This window comes from Hippoglossus stenolepis, chromosome 3 (assembly GCF_022539355.2).
Source record: "Hippoglossus stenolepis isolate QCI-W04-F060 chromosome 3, HSTE1.2, whole genome shotgun sequence".
NCBI lineage: Eukaryota > Metazoa > Chordata > Actinopteri > Pleuronectiformes > Pleuronectidae > Hippoglossus > Hippoglossus stenolepis.
In genome coordinates this window covers 4,068,591-4,086,378 of record NC_061485.1, presented here as the reverse complement: position 1 = coordinate 4,086,378, position 17,788 = coordinate 4,068,591, and the positions used below count along the sequence as shown (strand labels likewise).

The window sequence follows — 17,788 nt, the reverse complement described above, 5'->3', positions numbered from 1 at the left end:
TAATTGTTAAAGACTTAAGCTGTAGTAAGGCATCACTATTCATTTGGTTTTCGGGCGTGTCTGTGTAATTAGGTGCCAAAAACCCAGATGTAATTATATAAACCTGGTAATTAAGATACCATGACCGCAGCCTTAGGATGACAAAGAAAACTGAATGTGAAACAGGCCTCGTAGTTTAGGACGAAGTACAAACAGGTATGTGGAGGAGTTTTCATTTTGCAGGTCATAATGAATCTGCGAACACGTGACACTGCGTGGTTACCTGGCCTGCAGACAGGAGTTGGATGGGTCGAGGGGGTGGGAGTCGAACACTGTTCTGTTGGGCGGCGCTCGGACCGACTCGCGGTTCAGCTCCATCTGTTGCTCCGGATCTCGGAGCTGCAGGGTGCAGGGGCCCTGGTAGGGCGGCGGCTCTTCTCCGTCTGAGAGGGAGATGGTGGGGGGGAGGTCGATGAGGCTCTGGGGCAGGTAGGGGTACGTCGGCTGGAAGCGACTCGGGGCGTACGTGTGCTGGAAGCGCTGCGACTGGAGGGCGGGCTGCGACTGGCCGTGCGGCGGCTCCCGCTGAAGGTAGGACGAGTGGACGCCTCGGTCCGGAGGTCGAGGGTTGTAAACCTGGTGCCATGAAACAAACGACATCAAATTACAGCTGTGTCATGACGCGGAACATTTGAGAGTTGTTATAAACCTGCTTTATGTTTTCTTCTTTTGTGTGAACAGCTGGTTAAAGCTGAACTCACCTCATTCAGACCACTGTTTGTCCCGGTGCCCTCAGACGACCACAGACTGCCCTCCTGAAAAAAAACAGACACAGCTTGACAGTGAGAATCTCCTTCAGTTGATCTGTTGAGTCATTTCACTTTAGTTTATATACATTCTGTGCGTCTGCAAACAAACCCAGATTTCCCCAGATCCAGATGAGGGAGTGGATCCAATTAGTTTTTTCACAGTATGTACTCTACTGAGCTGCAGAAGAAGCTCGTGCACTACAGACAGACAGTTCTTTCCAGTTGTTTAAAGATATTCTACTTATTTACTTTTGCATGTAGCACTGAGAGAAAATAGGATTCATTTGAAACTTCTGCACATATCTCTATTGTGCCTTTTGTCCACTAGGGAGCTCCACTGATGCACCACAAACACTCACTGCCTTAGTACCTTTCTATAGGTTCCTATTTTTATTTAAATGTTGTGTTTTCACCTCAGTGAAGCTGCACATATAAGATGTCCTCTGTCTGCAGTACAAGTTAAAACTGGAAAACAAGTTAATTCTCAGATTTCACACGTGGTTTTTGCTTAATTCATCTTTGGTTGATAGTTTTTACACAAATTAAGTTTCGTCTAATCAACAACTGTGGCTCCGATAAATCTACATGATACTGGCCTGATTTCTTCTTCCCCAGATTATAAACACACTGTTGAGGAAATTGAAATCGGTTGTGTGTCGATGTCTTGCGGTGAAGAGACGACACTTTCACTTCTACAAAAACGTCGGGGAGAAACTTTTCCAGCGTTTGTGCAGGTTGTTGTTTTTTCTCTGCTTCTCATTTCCTGTCTGTCGGTCTGCCTGTGTGTGTGTGTGTGTGTGTGTGTGTGTGTGTGTCAGTGTGTCTGTGTGTCTGTCTGCTAATCCAAATTAACTAGGACACCATGAGTCCTCTGAGCTTATCGGGAGCTTCTTTGTGGGTGGGTGCATTTTCCTGTGCACATTTATGCCTCATCCTTTACTCATATCTAATTTGTAGACTGGAGCCACACACACACACCAACACACACATGGTGATTCAGTAGCAGGAAATTCAAGAAGCACAAGTGAAGTCATATGTTTGAAGAGGCCTCAGGTGCGAGTCAGTGTGTGTGTGTGTGTGGTCTAGGTTTTATGTGGGGACCTAAGTCTGTTTACACACTGTGGGGACGTGAACTCCTTATGGGGACAGGAAGTTCCCATTTAGTAAACCAATAACTTTTAGGCAAGACAAGTTTTGAGGTTAGGGGAAGGGACAATCTCGCTTTTTGCAATCATGACTAGTTTTTTATGAATCACAGGAGTCAAACTTTTCTCCACACAAAAACGCAATCATGGATATTTTTGGTCTGTGTTTTAGGTCCAGACGACATTTTAGCTAATCTCTATTTGAGGCTATCTGGGAATGAATGTGGATAAACTATGTGATTAACGTGATTGGTCAAACTAGAAACAAAAACCAGAAGCTTCCGGCCCCAAAATCTTGTCCCTCATCGCCTGATTCCGTATATTTTCATATCGAAGCTGTTCATAGAGATTAGTGTAAGGGTTAATGTTAGAGTCATTGTTTGAGTAAGTTGAGTAAGTCAGTGTAACATCCTCTGAAGTCACTGACACGCGGCCATTTGCGTGTGTGTCTTAAGAAAGTCGTCACAAGTGTCGTCTGAAGAGTTGAGTCAGTGTGTTAGCGTTGGCCTGCAGCAAACTCTAATCACTATGATCACCTCCTGAAACTCTGCTTCTTCAAACTCTTCCACAAACAACCGTCGTTACTGAGCGACAACGTTCAGTAACGACTGTAACGACGGCTTCTTAACTCAGACTGAACCAAGTCTGTTGAATAATGACTGTAATTAACTGTGAACAAAAAAGAACATGTCAAGAGAGGTTTTTTTACAAGATAGTAATTTTCCTTTGTTCACATATAGTTGATATATTATTCATATCATATTTTTAAGTTGGCAATCAAAAGCCTGGAGCCCTGAGTTTGGATAAACATCTCAACATCTCAAGTTACCCACATAACCAACAGTAATCTAACCAGATTCCTTTAAGAACTGCAATGTCAATTAACTTAACTTTACCCACATTGAGTCGAACAGAAAACACAAAGTCTCATTTCATGATTTGATTTTAAGAGAAGTTGAAGAGCCAAGATCTTAATTTAACCTGGTTACGCTCGACTTTCTGCAGTAAATAGATTTTTTAAATGTCATGTAAACCAGAAACCTTGTTTCCATAGAGAAGGACAGAGCTCTGCACGTAGCCATGTAAACTAACATTTTAAATAAATAAACCCAAAGTCCAAATAGAGTTTAAACTGACGGTAAGTAGATGAAACGATGGAAACAAATCATTTTTCCACCTGATACTGCACAATAAATGTAAAATTGTAAATAGCATATACAAAAAATCACACGTGTATGATAATGACTGTCAAGCTACAGCCGGATATCAGACCAATATCTGATCAGATGTGTTACGGCAGTTTGGTTAAATTACATCTAGAGACCGGTTTGTGGTGTAAATGTGGTGTTTGACTCACGTTGGCCAGCGGCAGGTGTCTCCTGCGTGTAGGGGCGTGTCTGGAGAGGAGCGAGCGTGCTGATAGGCGGTAGTGGTTCAACAGACAGGTGATGACCACCACCATCACCATCATCACCACCACGATCACCAGGATCTGGACGAACTCCAGCTGGGCTGCAGGGACACAGAGGACGAAGATCAGGGTCAGTTTACTCGTCGCGTTACAGTTGTACAACGTCCTCTGTGGCTGGAGAGGATTCTGGGGTAATGATGATGTCACAGTGATGTTATCATTGTTATTTTTGGCTTGAGCTGAAAGTCTTTCACATAAACCAGCATAAAAAAATTGAGTAATGGAGTTTGCAAAACATGGACATTTACCAAGCAAGAGGAGTGATGAAAAAGATTCTATCCAGATGCATTATGGGAAGAGTACAATGCTTTGGATTCTGACCCCAAAACACTGTATTTAAATAAAGATATAGGATAATAATGTTTTATTAGGGATGTAAAATCCAACATTCACAGAACATATGCTTTATACGTTTCTTAATGCAGCCCGGTATTTCAAGTTAAATTCAGTTTTGGTGCAGAGGCTTGAGCTTCAGTTCAGACAAGACCCTGAACTAATTGTCTTTCCCAGATCTCTCTCTCCACATTTCACGCTTGACCTTCTGCCCCGTCATTAAAGGCTTAACATCCCCAAAAATATCATATTTATTAATAAAAAATAAGAGGTAAATGTGGCTCATACGTGGATTTTACATTTTTTTTGGAAGGCTAGGTTACAAAATGGATCTGGCTCTGGTTTAAATAGTTTTTAGACATCAGTGATTGAATGAACAATATCTGACACTTCTGCTTAATATACAAAGATGACAGTAGTGATAATAATTAGAGATCTGTTGATAACTATTGATAAGTCTAACTAAAATCGATTAAAGTATCGTTTCAGTACATGATAGAATTATTGCTGATGTGGGCTTGTTGTTGTAAGTACATTTAAAAATTAAACTAATAGAATAAAAATCAATCAGTTTATTGATTAGATGACACATGATTCAGTAAAGTTTAAATACAACACTGAGGTTTATATGTTTCTGTGTGAGAGAGAGAGAAAAGGTTTTCAGACAGAGACCAGACAGATCTATTCCTTATGCAAAGGTCATTGTGCACACACACACACACACACACAGCCAGACAGGGAAGCTTTGTTTAGAGACAGTCCGCTTGACCCCCCGCACAGACACACACACAGACAGACACACACAGCATTTTTCTCACTTTTTTTCCACAGGGACCAGACAGAGGTCAGGGCCAAGTCAGACACAGGAGCATAAAGTGGCCTGCAGACAACAAACACACACTCTCTCTTTCTTCTTTCTCTCACACACACACACACACACACACACACACACACACACACACACACACACACACACACACACACACACACACACACACACACACACACACACACACACACACACACACACACACACACACACACACACACACACCACTTCTCCAAGCGAACCAACACACAACATAAACTTGAAATATTCTGCATCAAGCTTCCACCAGTTTAACCTGTAGGTCCTCAGAAGGATAGAAACACGGCTGCTGTGGCTGAATTCACACTCTAGAGCCACACAGGTAAAAGTCGACAAACGCACTTCTTATACAATCAACACAACCAAAACAAAAGAATAAAGCTGATGATGATGAACTTTGATGTTAAATATAGATTTTACGGCAAACTCCACCTTGACCATTAAAGCATAATTAGAGGTCAAAACATCTTGACTTTATCTACTCGTAGACGGGTAATGATCCTATATCATATAATCCTATATCACAACACTGACATATATAGCCTCTTATTACATTGTCTGGAAAGTCAGAAACCACTTTTCTAATAAGGGAAATTCAGTTAAAACTAATACTGGCTCATAATTGAATCAGAATTAGAAATCGAATCTAATTGAAGTTGAATATATTGAAAATGATCCTGGGAGAAATTGGGTTTTCGTTACAGTTGTTCCAGAAGAGTCTACAGAATAAAAAGAGATATGAAATATAACAAATTAAGAGAAGAATGTAAAGAAACCGTTGCTTTCAAACTATTTTTTAAACACTTACAAAAGCTAACCTATTGGAAAAACCTTGTACAAATGCGAACTGGCGTTTATACATTTACTATAATTTGTAATTATGTCAAATAAACGCACAAACACGACAAGTAAAAACAATTTGAAAAACCAGGCCAACCAAAAGCCGTCGGAGGTGATACATTTTGAACGTTTTGTTAGATTTAATTGAAGAGAAAAGCAGCAAATCAACACATTTGAGAAGCTGAAAGCTGAAAGTTTGGTGTTTGCTCAGTTTTAACTGAGCTGTTTAATGTTTCAAACATTCACTCAAAGAAATTCAATTAAAAAACAGGCTGAGCAGCATCACTCGCCAAACCTGCAACACGTCATCCACCTCCAGACTCAACAACTCAACAGACAGAATAAAATCACGACGTGCTACCAAACCGTCGCTGTCTCCTACAGTTGAAACTCACCACACAGTTGTGTCTGAACACAGTTGTCATGGTGGTGTCTCCCTGGTGGAGGCTGCATAGTCTCGTCGCTCTGTGAGATCTTTGCCTTCTCTCCGATTGCAGATGTCTATATTCCACTGGTTATATCATGAAGGTATTTCCACAGACCGGAGTCCACGAGGCCAAATCAAACTAAAAGCAACAAAACTAAAAGAAAACTAAAAAAAACAAAAACTCCCCGCTGCAAAGGAACTCCACACTACATGTCCTGTGGATGCTCTGGTGTGTGGGGGTGTGTGTCCTCGCCGGCAGACACACACACTCTGAGCCTCGACCAAGCTTTGTCTGCAACTTATTCTCACACACATTCCCACACTGTCCAGACACACACACACACACATTGAGGAAACAGCTGACCAGACCCCTCCTCCCGACCACCACCACCCCAATAGCTGTGAACAAAAGGGGTCGATGTGTAGGGGAGGGGGGGGGGGGGGAGGACGAGACAGAGAGAGGAGTGAGAGAAAAGTCGGGGAGTGGTGGGAGCGTCTGGGAGAGACAGATGGGTCAGAGGGATGGACAGAATAATGATGAGAGAGAGAGACATGGGGGATGGGGATGGGGGGTTAAAGCTTGAATATCTCATCGGGACACGTGACAACTTCAGGAATTTAAATAAATAAAAAACTGATCTGCTCAGGAAGGAGTGAACATGATTCATTAAATCGCTATGGCAACAAGACGTACGTCAAAAGTAAGAAAATCATAATTTGTAGCAGCTGTGATGACGAGCAAATCTTTACACAACACTTTAAACGTACTAAATTAAAGGGAATCTTATGAGCGATTTTCAGCGCGTTGCTCAATATGCAACGTGCGGCCCGGCATGGAAGAACCGTATTTTACCATCTCTCTCCGGTAAATGTCCATGGCCGTAAAGCAGCAGGAGGCAGGACGTACACATTCGGCTGTGGAGAGCTCAGTGGTTTTGTTTACAGCTCATCCACACCGGCGTCGGTTCTTATCACCAACAGCAAATATTGTCTTTCCGAGTTGACGTCTTTGTCTGCGTCTTCTGGGTGTACGGCTCAGGTTCCGGTTTCACGTCCTCCACGTGTTAGAAACGTCATCGAAGCGCCAACATCGCTCGTGATTGAATCCTCCGGACATTTTGCTGCTGTATCCTCACGTCACTCAAACGTTTTACTAGGGGGGCTGTGAGGACAAGTTCAGGAAAATGTCCGGAGCAACTGACAAACAAATATCTAAGTAGAAGACACAAAAGACGTAAATTGGGTGAGACGATGAGATGCGAGAGCTTTTGCAGGCTGACGCTGGTGCTGCACCACAACATGATTGCTCTGGAGAGTAGCTCCTGCTGGGTTCTTCGTATGTGAAAGACGAACTTCAGACAGAGTTTCACACATTTTCCGGAGTTCATAACAAAAAAAAAACATCACGAATGTATGGATTCGTGGAACATGAGGGAAAAGGGGTAAACGCAGTATAAGGATATATTGCATTGAATTACAACCGGCAGTCACAAAACACAGGATCAGAAATGTAAACAGTTTTCATCAGTCAATAGTCCTGAGGACAGACTTAAGATGATTATTAATTCATGTTTATATTATTATATTTTACAGTTTGAAGCTGTAACTCATGAGGGATAATGTGAACTGCTGCGCAAAACTGAGGTTACTGAGTTCACAGTCACACGGTCGCTACACCCACTTTTACACTTCTGCTTCTATTTTAATAAAAACAGCAATTAACATAGATTAGATTCCAAAGGAAGGAAGGAAGGAAGGAAGACATTCATAAATACTGTGGGAAAACAGAGGGATGGGTGAAGTAAAGGAGGAAGGGAAGGAAGGAAAGACGGGGGGGAAAAGGGCAGAGAGGACAAGTGAAGGATGGAAAAAGTAACAAACACAAACACACACATGAAGAAACATAAACACACACACAGAAATAATGAAATATAAACACATTCCTCTGCTTATTAAAGAGAAGTGTTGTCACTGTTAAAGGCAAAAGTGAACGGACACTTAGACACTCTGAGTGCCAGCCGATGTGTGTGTGTGTGTCTGTGTGTGTCTGTGTCTGTATGTGTGTGTCTGGGCACTCGGCCTGCTGACAGCTTGTCTGTCTCTGTGCTCTGTCAGCTGGTGCTGAACTGCATCTTTCTGCCAAATCACTCCCACAACTCTCTCCTCTCCTTTCCTTTTAGTCTCTCTCTCTCTCTCTCTCTCTCTTCCCTTTCATTCCCTTCTTCACAATTTCCCTTCCCCTCTCTCTCTTTCCTTTTCTCTAACTATTTCCGTTTTGTCTTTTCAAACACATTCTTTTCAAACACATCCACGAATGTCTTATTTTTGCGAAGAGATCAGAACTACTGAGTCAAACTTCACTGTACGTCACCCGTATTTAGCATGTATATAAACATTTAATAATACATAATAAAAACAAATTGTTAAAGACACTACTGTATATTAAGAAGATAGCTGATTTTGTTATTATGTAATAGATTTAGTTTTAACAATAACCATATATATTGTATTTTCCTTTTATTCCCACTTCCATTTAAAGGACCAGTATGTAGGAATTGATGCCATCTAGTGGTGAGCTTACAGATTGCAACCACCTGAATACCCCTCCCTCACTTCTTCCTTTCGAAGCATGTGCGAGAATCTATGGTGGCCCTCGGGTATCATAAAAACAACACAGGCCCTCTGTTGACCCAATGTTGATTCTGGGATGCTGTATAAACATGGCAGTGCAACATGTCGGCCTCCGTGGAAGAGGATCCACTCCTGATGTAGATATTATCCTTCATACTCCTACCACGATACTTTCAGGTGATCGTGCACTAATGAAAAGAGCATGGTGAATATTATATTCCATTTAGTTCCCGTCAAATTTAACACACACACACTATTATCATGTTGGTTATTACATCATTACTCACAGAGGCAGACAGATTTGTTTCACTGCTGACAAAATGTAATTTGCTGTTTCCGTTCAGCTTCTATGATTTGACGCATCATAATTAAAAGGAAAAACCTGCTATTGCTAAAAAATACTGCTCTGTCAGACCAGCTGACTGTGTGTGTGTGTGTCTGTGTGTCTGTGTGTGTGTGTGTCTGTGTCTGTGTCTGTGTGTGTGTCTGTGTGTCTCCCAGCCTGCAGCTTGTCAGCTCTCAAACAGAGGGAGGTCACGGGGTCAGTCAGCAGACCTCCTCCCTCGTCTCGTCTCATCTTGCCCTCTATTTTCCCTCTCTCTCTCTCTCTCTCTTTCACTTCCTCCCTTACCTCACTCCCTCCGTCCCGCAGACCAACAGGAAAACTATTTTCTCATGTCATGTTTCCATCCAGATGTTCTGCACATTGTCAGAAGGTGTAACACGGTTACATAATATCAATACACCGGTTTTCCACTTCAGCCAGACAGAGGAGAAGATATATTTAAGCCATGTTTAAACCACTGACTGTAAATAAAGATGGACGACATGACAGCTCCCAGAAGTGAAGCCAAATTTTCTTGATTGCCCCCTGGTGGCTGGCGGCAGAATTGGTCATAAATCTACATGTTAATGGTTTAAAGTAGCTATTTGAAACCGTGATCACTACAGCACAGACTCTGGCTTCCAGTGACGCCATCGCCACATGATGACGACGTTGTATCTGGTATATATCATTTCTGGATCGAGGGAGGAAGTAAAGACATCTTGTCCTTCTTTATTTACAGTCTACGGTTTTCATATCCATTCCAGCCATTTTTTGTGTCAAGATATAACACATTTTACAAAATGCAATTACACCGTCTCTTTCTCGCTTCTTCTGACATTCCATCTCTTTAGGTCTTTTCTTCCTTTCACTTTTGACTCGACAAAAATATTTTTGAAAGGACATTGAGAAAATCAGCTGGTGAAAAAGATCCTTAAGGCCAAAATCATGCTTCGCTGAAGATGCACAATAAAACGCTGGTTCTTCAGAAAATGGGTTTCTGGCTCACACGAGATCTCAGCTACACGTTCATACGTGTGATTCCTATGATAGAGCAGTAAAGCAAAACACAGGACAGGTTTTGAATCTGCCATGGTTTTAAATCAACAAACATATTCAGCTCGTTGTTTCTGCTAAGTACAAACACATTATTTATTGAACACGTAGTTTTCTGGAACCTCTTTCACTGTCTGTATTTTGCACTGAATCCAGAAATACTGTGTCTACAGGTCAAAGCCGCCCACCACCCCCACACACTATTCAAAAGACTTTCTCTTTTTGTTCCCTTTTCTCCATATTTTATATAATATTCTGTTATATTGTCATTTATGTTTTATCCATTATGTCCCAGAGTTTCTCTATGTGCAGGTTTAAGAGCTTGTTTCAAAGACTTTACTATTTTTTTGCCAGGACTTATTATGCTGATCAAGTAAGTGATCAATTCATTAATTTAATTGTAAACTGCAATTCAGTCGTCCATTTTTCTACATATTAAATGCAGGAAACGGGACCTTAGTGTCCTCAGTGGTACAGCAGCTACAGTTCAAACTGTTGTGTTTGATCTTTGGCTTCAGATGCATGTCCTCAACTGTCCTGTGATGTCTTCAGTGGTGTGTAATCAGGCCTAAGACAATTTTACACATGGTTTCCAGTTTCAACAAGACGACCACTTGTACCTCTGATGAGGACACTCTCATGTGAATGTTTCCAAGTTTTCCTTCGAGCTGAGGCGCTGTGGACTTTCTGCATTTCCTCACATAAGATTCAGTTGTCAGCTTGTTCACCAGCGGGGGAACAGTCAGTCACAAATCAAAATTCAAGCCTGTCTGTCACTGTCACACCCTCCGACGCACCAGCTTCAAATCCTCTCTGGTTAATACTTAGCAAACTTCCACACTGATACGGTTTAGTTTCAAAACTCATCACTTTACGTCCTGTGGCCAAACTAAATCAGAGACTGACCCAGTTCTATTTTCAAAACTCAGAGGCTGTGACCAATAACTAAGATGCAGACACTTCACATTTGCATATTTTTTGGTTCTTATCAGTCGACTACCAGCAGTGAATGCAAAGCATTGCTAACATTTACTGTCAGTAACAGTACAGGTCATAAACCCTGCGGGACATGGACCACACGTCAAACATATATTTCTTAAAGATGGTTTCTGTCATTTGAGGTCGTTCTGATGTTTGTCCAAGTGTCCATGTTTCTGATAAGTTTGGTTTTCATTATTTATATGATGCTATAAAAACCTGACTGACGGCTGACTGACTCACGATTGGTCGAGCACATGTATCGTCAGGAAACCGATATTGCGGTTCAATCCCCCCCACCCCCACCCCCATCACTGCTGCCAGCGTTTATATCCGGGATATTTTGGCTTCATTTCTGGATTGTTGTAGGAAGTGGAGCCATCTTTATTTACAGTCTATGATAGGAAATAAAAGTCTGTTTGTTTTGATGATTTTTAAAAATTATCTGTCCCTCGTGAGTCAACAACTTTATCTAGGTACGACACTGAACCTCTGCAGTATCCTTGTAATAAACTCGCTCCTCCTCTGGGCAGATTCCTGACCTCATCCGACTTTATTTGTCAGCACTGGAGTCACAGTTTTTTTTTTTAAAGTGCAACACAGGAGAAAAAAAACCATTAAAACAGTTTCACTTCTGAGAGAGAGAGAGAGAGAGAGAGAGAGAGAGAGAGAGAGAGAGAGAGAGAGAGAGAGAGAGAGAGAGAGACTGCTGATCTCCTCCCTCCCTCTGTGCTGTTGTCTAGACAGGAGGCTGTAAGCCTGGCAGGCAGACACTCCATGGTTAATCTAAAGCAATTAGCTCATTTGTCATCCGCTGCCTGCTCTCCCTCTATCTGCCTCCTCCTCCTCCTCCCCGTCCTGCTGCATTCAGCTAAAGGTCACAGGCGGTCATTGTCGAGTCAGATGGCTCAGAGAGAGCAAGCAGACAGTGAGAAGGAGGAGGGGTGGTCAGGAGAAACGAGGGAGGGGGGGGGAGAGACGATGACATGAGGGTAGAGGAGAGAGAGAGGAAGAGAGAAAGATGGGGAGGAAGAAAGAATATGGTGGGGAGGAGGGAGGTGGTGGAGAAAAAGAGACGAAATAAGAAAGGAGGACATAGGATGCAGAGGAGGAAGGAAGGAAAGGAGAAGAGAAAGACATTTAGAAAGATGCAAAGAAGTAGAAATAAAAGGAGAATCAGAGAGTGAGGAAGGATTAAAAAAAAAGTTAGATAGGAGTGAGGTTATGAGGAGGAAAGGAAGGAGAGAGGATTTAAAAAAAAAAAATCAATGACGAAAAAGAAGAAAGGGAAGGAGAAAAGGACAGGAAGGGAGAGAGAGAGGCTTGCTAATTTCTCCCTCCCCCTCCTTTCTCAGTCCACGGATGACTCGACAGTCTGGGTAGTCAGAAATAGCACAGACAGCTGTGTGTGTGTGTGTGAGAGTGTGTGTGTGTGCGTGCGATTGAGAGAGAGTGTGTGTATGTGTGAGACAGAGTTATAGGTCATAGGTGCACACAATTTGCTTGCCAATTTCCATGAGAAAGGCTATTTGGAGGGGGGGGGTCTCAAACACACACGTACACACACACATACACACACACACACACACACACAGAACTCTCCATTGACTTTGGACGCCACGGTCATGGTGCAGCCAACAAGTGTGGGAACTTTGGTCGACAAAACTCCCACTGTTGAAACCAGCATAGGGGAGGTGTGTGTGTGTGTGTGTGTGTGTGTGTGTGTGTGTGTGTGTGTGTGTGTGTGTGTGTGTGTGTGTGTGTGTGTGTGTGGGGGATCAGTCATCATGCGTCCTTTTCTTGTTATCAGTCTCCTCTCTGATTCTCATCTGTTATCAGTCACTTTCAAATTCAACACGTCATTTTCAACATGTCTACACGTCACGATTCCCCTAAACTGGGCCCTCACTGTTGTATGAGTGGGGGTATTTGTGTCAAGTCTGCGATCACATTGTGCACATTTGAACGTAAATTACTTAAACTGCTTCAGACACGAACTCTGGAAAAATAGGTGTGGACGTTTTCCGCAGTTTGTCTCACATATGGAAAAATGCAGTAGACGATTTTCCCGTTCAGATGCGTTCACAGCGATTGTGAACATTTCTGGGACGTTCAGACGAGGGGTCAGGCCTGGGCATGACGTATAAATTCCATTTTTGTTTACAGCATTTTTGTCATTGTCTTCTACATGTACGGCTCCTCTTTTTCATCCCGAGGTATTTGTATTCTCCCAGTTTGACGTGTGCCATGTGTTAGAAACCTTCATTGCATGTCTGAAAGCAGCTACATACACAAAACCAACGTCAAATCAAATAAAAACACCATATCGATTTACACAGAAACAGAATCTAACCCTAAAATGCATTACAGACTTTCTAGCAGTGGATAATTATTTATTAATTATTATTATTATTAGTAGTAGTAGTAGTAGTATATTGATTATCTCATATTGTCCAATCGCTGTATTTTGCAGATCACAAAGCCACCATTTTTAAAAATACTGCAAGATGTCTTCTGCAAAACATATACAAAACCAGAATATCAATAGAAATTGATGAAAAAAAAAGATAAATTCAAGTATTATACATGAGGTTTGTATTTTCACAAACATGTGGACAGCAGAGGAAGAGCTAAACTCAAAAATGTTATCCCAAAGTTACCCCTCTCCCCGGCTTCCTGCGACTATTGGCACTCAAAAACATTTGCAGAGAGTTTGATGAAGCAATACAGGAAGCAGAGTAGATGAGTGTAAAGAGGAGACGGAGACGGAGGATTAATCGGAGTAGATCAGAGCAGACGAGAGGAGAGTGGAGCATTAGTCTAAATTTAGCGTGCTAATCCAGGGAACTCCCATGTTAAACTGTGAGTCCCATCTGCAACGCTAGCAATGCTAATGCTAACAGCGAGAGGGTCGCAGACTACGAGTGGACTAAATATTGAGACCATGAAAAGACACAGGGCGTTGAACCAGCTCTCAACAACACAAACAGGGAGCTGTGACATCTGACCCACGACCTGACAGGTTTTCTAATGACAGGCGAGTTTGTACGCTTGATTAAGTTTGGGGATTATTATTAAATTGCTTCTTCTTCTTTCTATCAAGTGTTCTTCTTCTGTGAGTTACAGAGAACGCTACTGGTGCTGATCGGCGGGAAAACAAATAAATGCTCTGTTTTGAAATCCAGCGACGTGTGTGTTGTTATGTCGATGCACAGAAACTACTCGGTTAGGTTTAGAAAAAAAAAACAGTTGTTTGGATTAAAGAAAAACACTTTGCTAAGATTACAGAACATTCTGTCATGGTTAGAAAAATAAAAAACATGCTGCAGGTCACGGAACAGTCATGGACAGAAGAAACAAAACAGGACTGTTGGTTTCACGACGGAAATCCAAATAAACGCTGGATCAGCATCTTTATAAGTTTAAAAGGGTTTTATGTGATTATTTATTTACTTTCATCATCTCAGTCCCCCGGGTATATTCATATACACACGATGTTTACTTCTACTTCTACTGTATTAGCGCCGTCTATCTGGCTACGCTAACTCAGAGTAATATAATGTTACTAAAGAGAATTTCAAAGTAGGTAAAAAAAAACAACTTAATATGTATTATTTACAGGGTTTCTTTATTTACTGCGCTGATTGTTTTGAATCTGAAATATAAAAAAAAACACCACACTCTTTATGTCAGCGGGTATTTGCTTTATCAGCATGTGGACTTTGTATTTATTATCCTCTGTCTGGCACCTGGAGGTTCGTGTGTCACTTCTTGATTTTTGAAACCTGTAAGTTTCCATTTCAGCTCCGGAAGCAAAGACAGAAAATGTAGAATATAAAACACAACGTCGCTCCGAAGAGGTAAATTCATTTCTATTTGAAATTAAGTAAGAGTTTTATGTTGCAAGTTTTTTATGTTATATTTCTGCTGATGTTATTTCCCTTCTTTTCAGAAGATGGTGATTAAGCAGCAATCAACGTCTGAGAATGTACGTCTACAAAAACAGGAAACTATAATAAGAGTCAATACCAAAGCAATATAAAATCTATAATGCAACGCACTGAGGACATGAAATCAGAGCGTCTAGACACATTAACACGTAATGCAAGACCTTATTATAACAGCAAGATTTAAACAGAAGTCTGACTACACCGAAATCACAAACATCAGACAGAGACAAAACACAGACAAACGCAGATGACACAACTCGAACTGCAATGGACACACAACTACACACAAACACATTTATACACACATATGCACAGAGCGAGAGAGAGAGAGAGAGAGAGAGAGAGACATTAATGTTAACAAGTGAAAGTTTATGAAGTCACACAAATACAAAGAGCTGAAATCATTTATATCACACACACACACACACACACACACACACACACACACACACACACACACACACACACACACACACACACACACACACACACACACACACACACACACACACAATGTACTTGCTGACCTGCTGAGTATTCTGTCTGAAACATATGAAAATCAAACCTCATTATCAGCTGCTTGTCTGGGTCTGCGAGTGTGAGTGAGTGTGTTTGAGTGTGTGTGTGTGTGTGTGTGCAGTCTCTCATTATAATTCTAGCCGGAAGGAGCTAGACTACCCCTGTCGTCTCGCACCACACACACACACACACACAGAGCCCAAGGTACACAAACACACACTGACAGACACAATCAGACCTTCGTGCACAAAAACACACACTGCTCTTTTGAATGTGAAAGAGAAAGGGAAGTCAGACAGAGACGCAGAGGGCAGGTCACATGCAGTCGCCTGTGTGTGTGTGTGTGTGTGTGTGTGTGTGTGTGTGTGTGTGTGTGTGTGTGTGTGTGGTGCGAGTGCAGACTAGTGTGTGTGTGTAATGGCTTTGATCCAATGTGATACTAGACATAACAGTAATCATTAACAGTCTGTACTGAGTGTTTTTGAACACATGCACACATTCACAGTGCAGCAGGTTGCAAACTCACACAAGTGATATGGTCTGCACAGTCAAGTACTGCTGAAGTGCCTTTGAGCAGTAGCTTAAAAATCTACAATATTTTAAACTGTGTGGTAGGGTTATATGTAATAAAATTCCATTTAGTGTTGTTTCAACATCAGTTAATCTGCAGATTTCTCTGAAAAACTGTGATAAATGAGAGATTATCATCAAGTGTCTTATTTTGTCTAATAAACAAAACAAAACCCAAAGATGATTAATTTACTAAATCAAAACATTTCTATTTGTACATTCACATCGTCAGTTACATACTAAATCTATCTTTGCACAACTGCTGCAGAAAAAACAACAATAGTTTTATTACAGATTCTAAAACTCAATTTAAGTTGAAGGCTTTTAAGTGACTCACAACTTTTTTTACAATACAGAATGGTTTATAGACATTATCTTATTCTCTTATTTTTATTATATTATTATTTTTTGCCTTTTTTTTTTTGTTGCTATTTTACTTTTTAAAATCGATTTTGTGATATTTCCCTGTGCATAGTAAAGTAAATAAAGTTTGATTGATTTATTAATTGCGACACACAATGACGATCTGAGTGTGACTAGAACTTTTTTCCTTTTCTCTTCTCCATGATTATTACAGACCGTTCAGTGACTTAGTCAGAAAATATTCAAGGATAAATCTGTTATGCTGAAGCTGCAGGTGTGTGTGTGTGTCGTTTATGCTTTTAACACCAACATTACTGTGTGAATGTGGATTTTTAAACCTCGAAAAGATAATAAAAGAATCCTCTCTCAATGCCAGTAGACAAGTTCTCCTTTCAAGTTGTTTTTTCTGTCGTTGCGTCATGTTCAATGTCACAAACATACTAGAAAACAGGGTTAGTAAACAGTCAAACGCAGACAGAGGCCAGTGACCGTGTCTTCAAACTAAACACGACTGGATGACATTCGGCTGCTGCTTGAACAAGGACAGATGTAATATGTGGCTGAGTTGACAAAGAGTCACAGACATTATCAACAGAGGCCACATGTGTTGTTGCATCACACTGGAAAAGAAGCAAAAAGTGTGCATGTCCACGCGGCTGTCGTGTTTAGATATAACTGCCGAACGGAGCTGAGGCCAATAAATACCTGCGACTACTGCAGAGTTTTCTGACCCGGGAATGAACGTTGACTTTTCCCTTTCACACTGACGACACAGGCCAGATGTTGGTGTGTTTTTCTGTCCAGTGTGAAAAGAGCTTTAGATAAGGTGAAGCAAGGGGCAGTGAGTGGAAGATCAAACAGGGATGTGGGTACGTGTGTGTGTGCGCGAGCCAGACATGTTGTCCCTGTCCAAACAGTGTTTGGCTGCCAAGCCAAAACCAGCTCAGCCGGTCCTTACACACACACGTGCACACACACACACACACACACACAAACACACAAAGGGTCAAACAGACATTCAGAGTGTTCAGACATTGTTGTGTCTAGCCAGGTGTGCGTGTGTGCGTGCGTGCGTGTCTGTCTAAACAATGCTAATGACTTACATACACATCTATAACTTCACCGTTATATTAACAAAAAAATGTGTCCTGTAAAGTGGGTCTGAACACTTTCCAGAGTTTGCCTTTCACACATGAAGAACGCAGCAGGGAATTGTGCAGATCAAACACATTCACAACAACACGAGCCTGGGTGGAGCGTGTAGGAGGCAGCACATGAAATACATTTCACTGTGGACCGGCGTCGGCCCTTATCACAACAAGCGATGGAATCTCATCTTTCTACGTCTTCCACACACGGCTCCTCTTTTTCATCCTGAGATATTTGTATTTTTACAGTGGTGTAAGAATTAACCTCTGGATACTTTCAGTGCAGGTCTGAGAGGGTATTTCTCTTGCTGATGAATCCAGTGTTATAACCCTCTCCATTAGCTATGACTCGCTTTATCCAGAGCAACCGACTCCC

At 41.6% G+C, this 17,788-nt stretch overlaps 1 protein-coding gene across 2 annotated transcripts in view; it reads right to left on the bottom strand.

The window, feature by feature from the left end:
• Positions 1-17,788, bottom strand: part of pmepa1 (prostate transmembrane protein, androgen induced 1) — a 40,612-nt gene that overhangs the window by 7,113 nt on the left and 15,711 nt on the right. The window contains exons 1-4 of one of the 2 annotated variants that reach the window (XM_035151703.2): positions 5,841-6,240; positions 3,291-3,445; positions 741-794; positions 263-615 (exon numbers count right to left, since the gene is read on the bottom strand). In XM_035151703.2, coding sequence (XP_035007594.1) covers positions 263-615; positions 741-794; positions 3,291-3,445; positions 5,841-5,898 — 620 coding nt within the window. In that variant the 5' untranslated portion in view covers positions 5,899-6,240. Of the gene's footprint in view, positions 1-262; positions 616-740; positions 795-3,290; positions 3,446-5,840; positions 6,241-17,788 lie in introns of those variants that run through there. The other variant, XM_035151702.2, reaches the window with a different exon arrangement.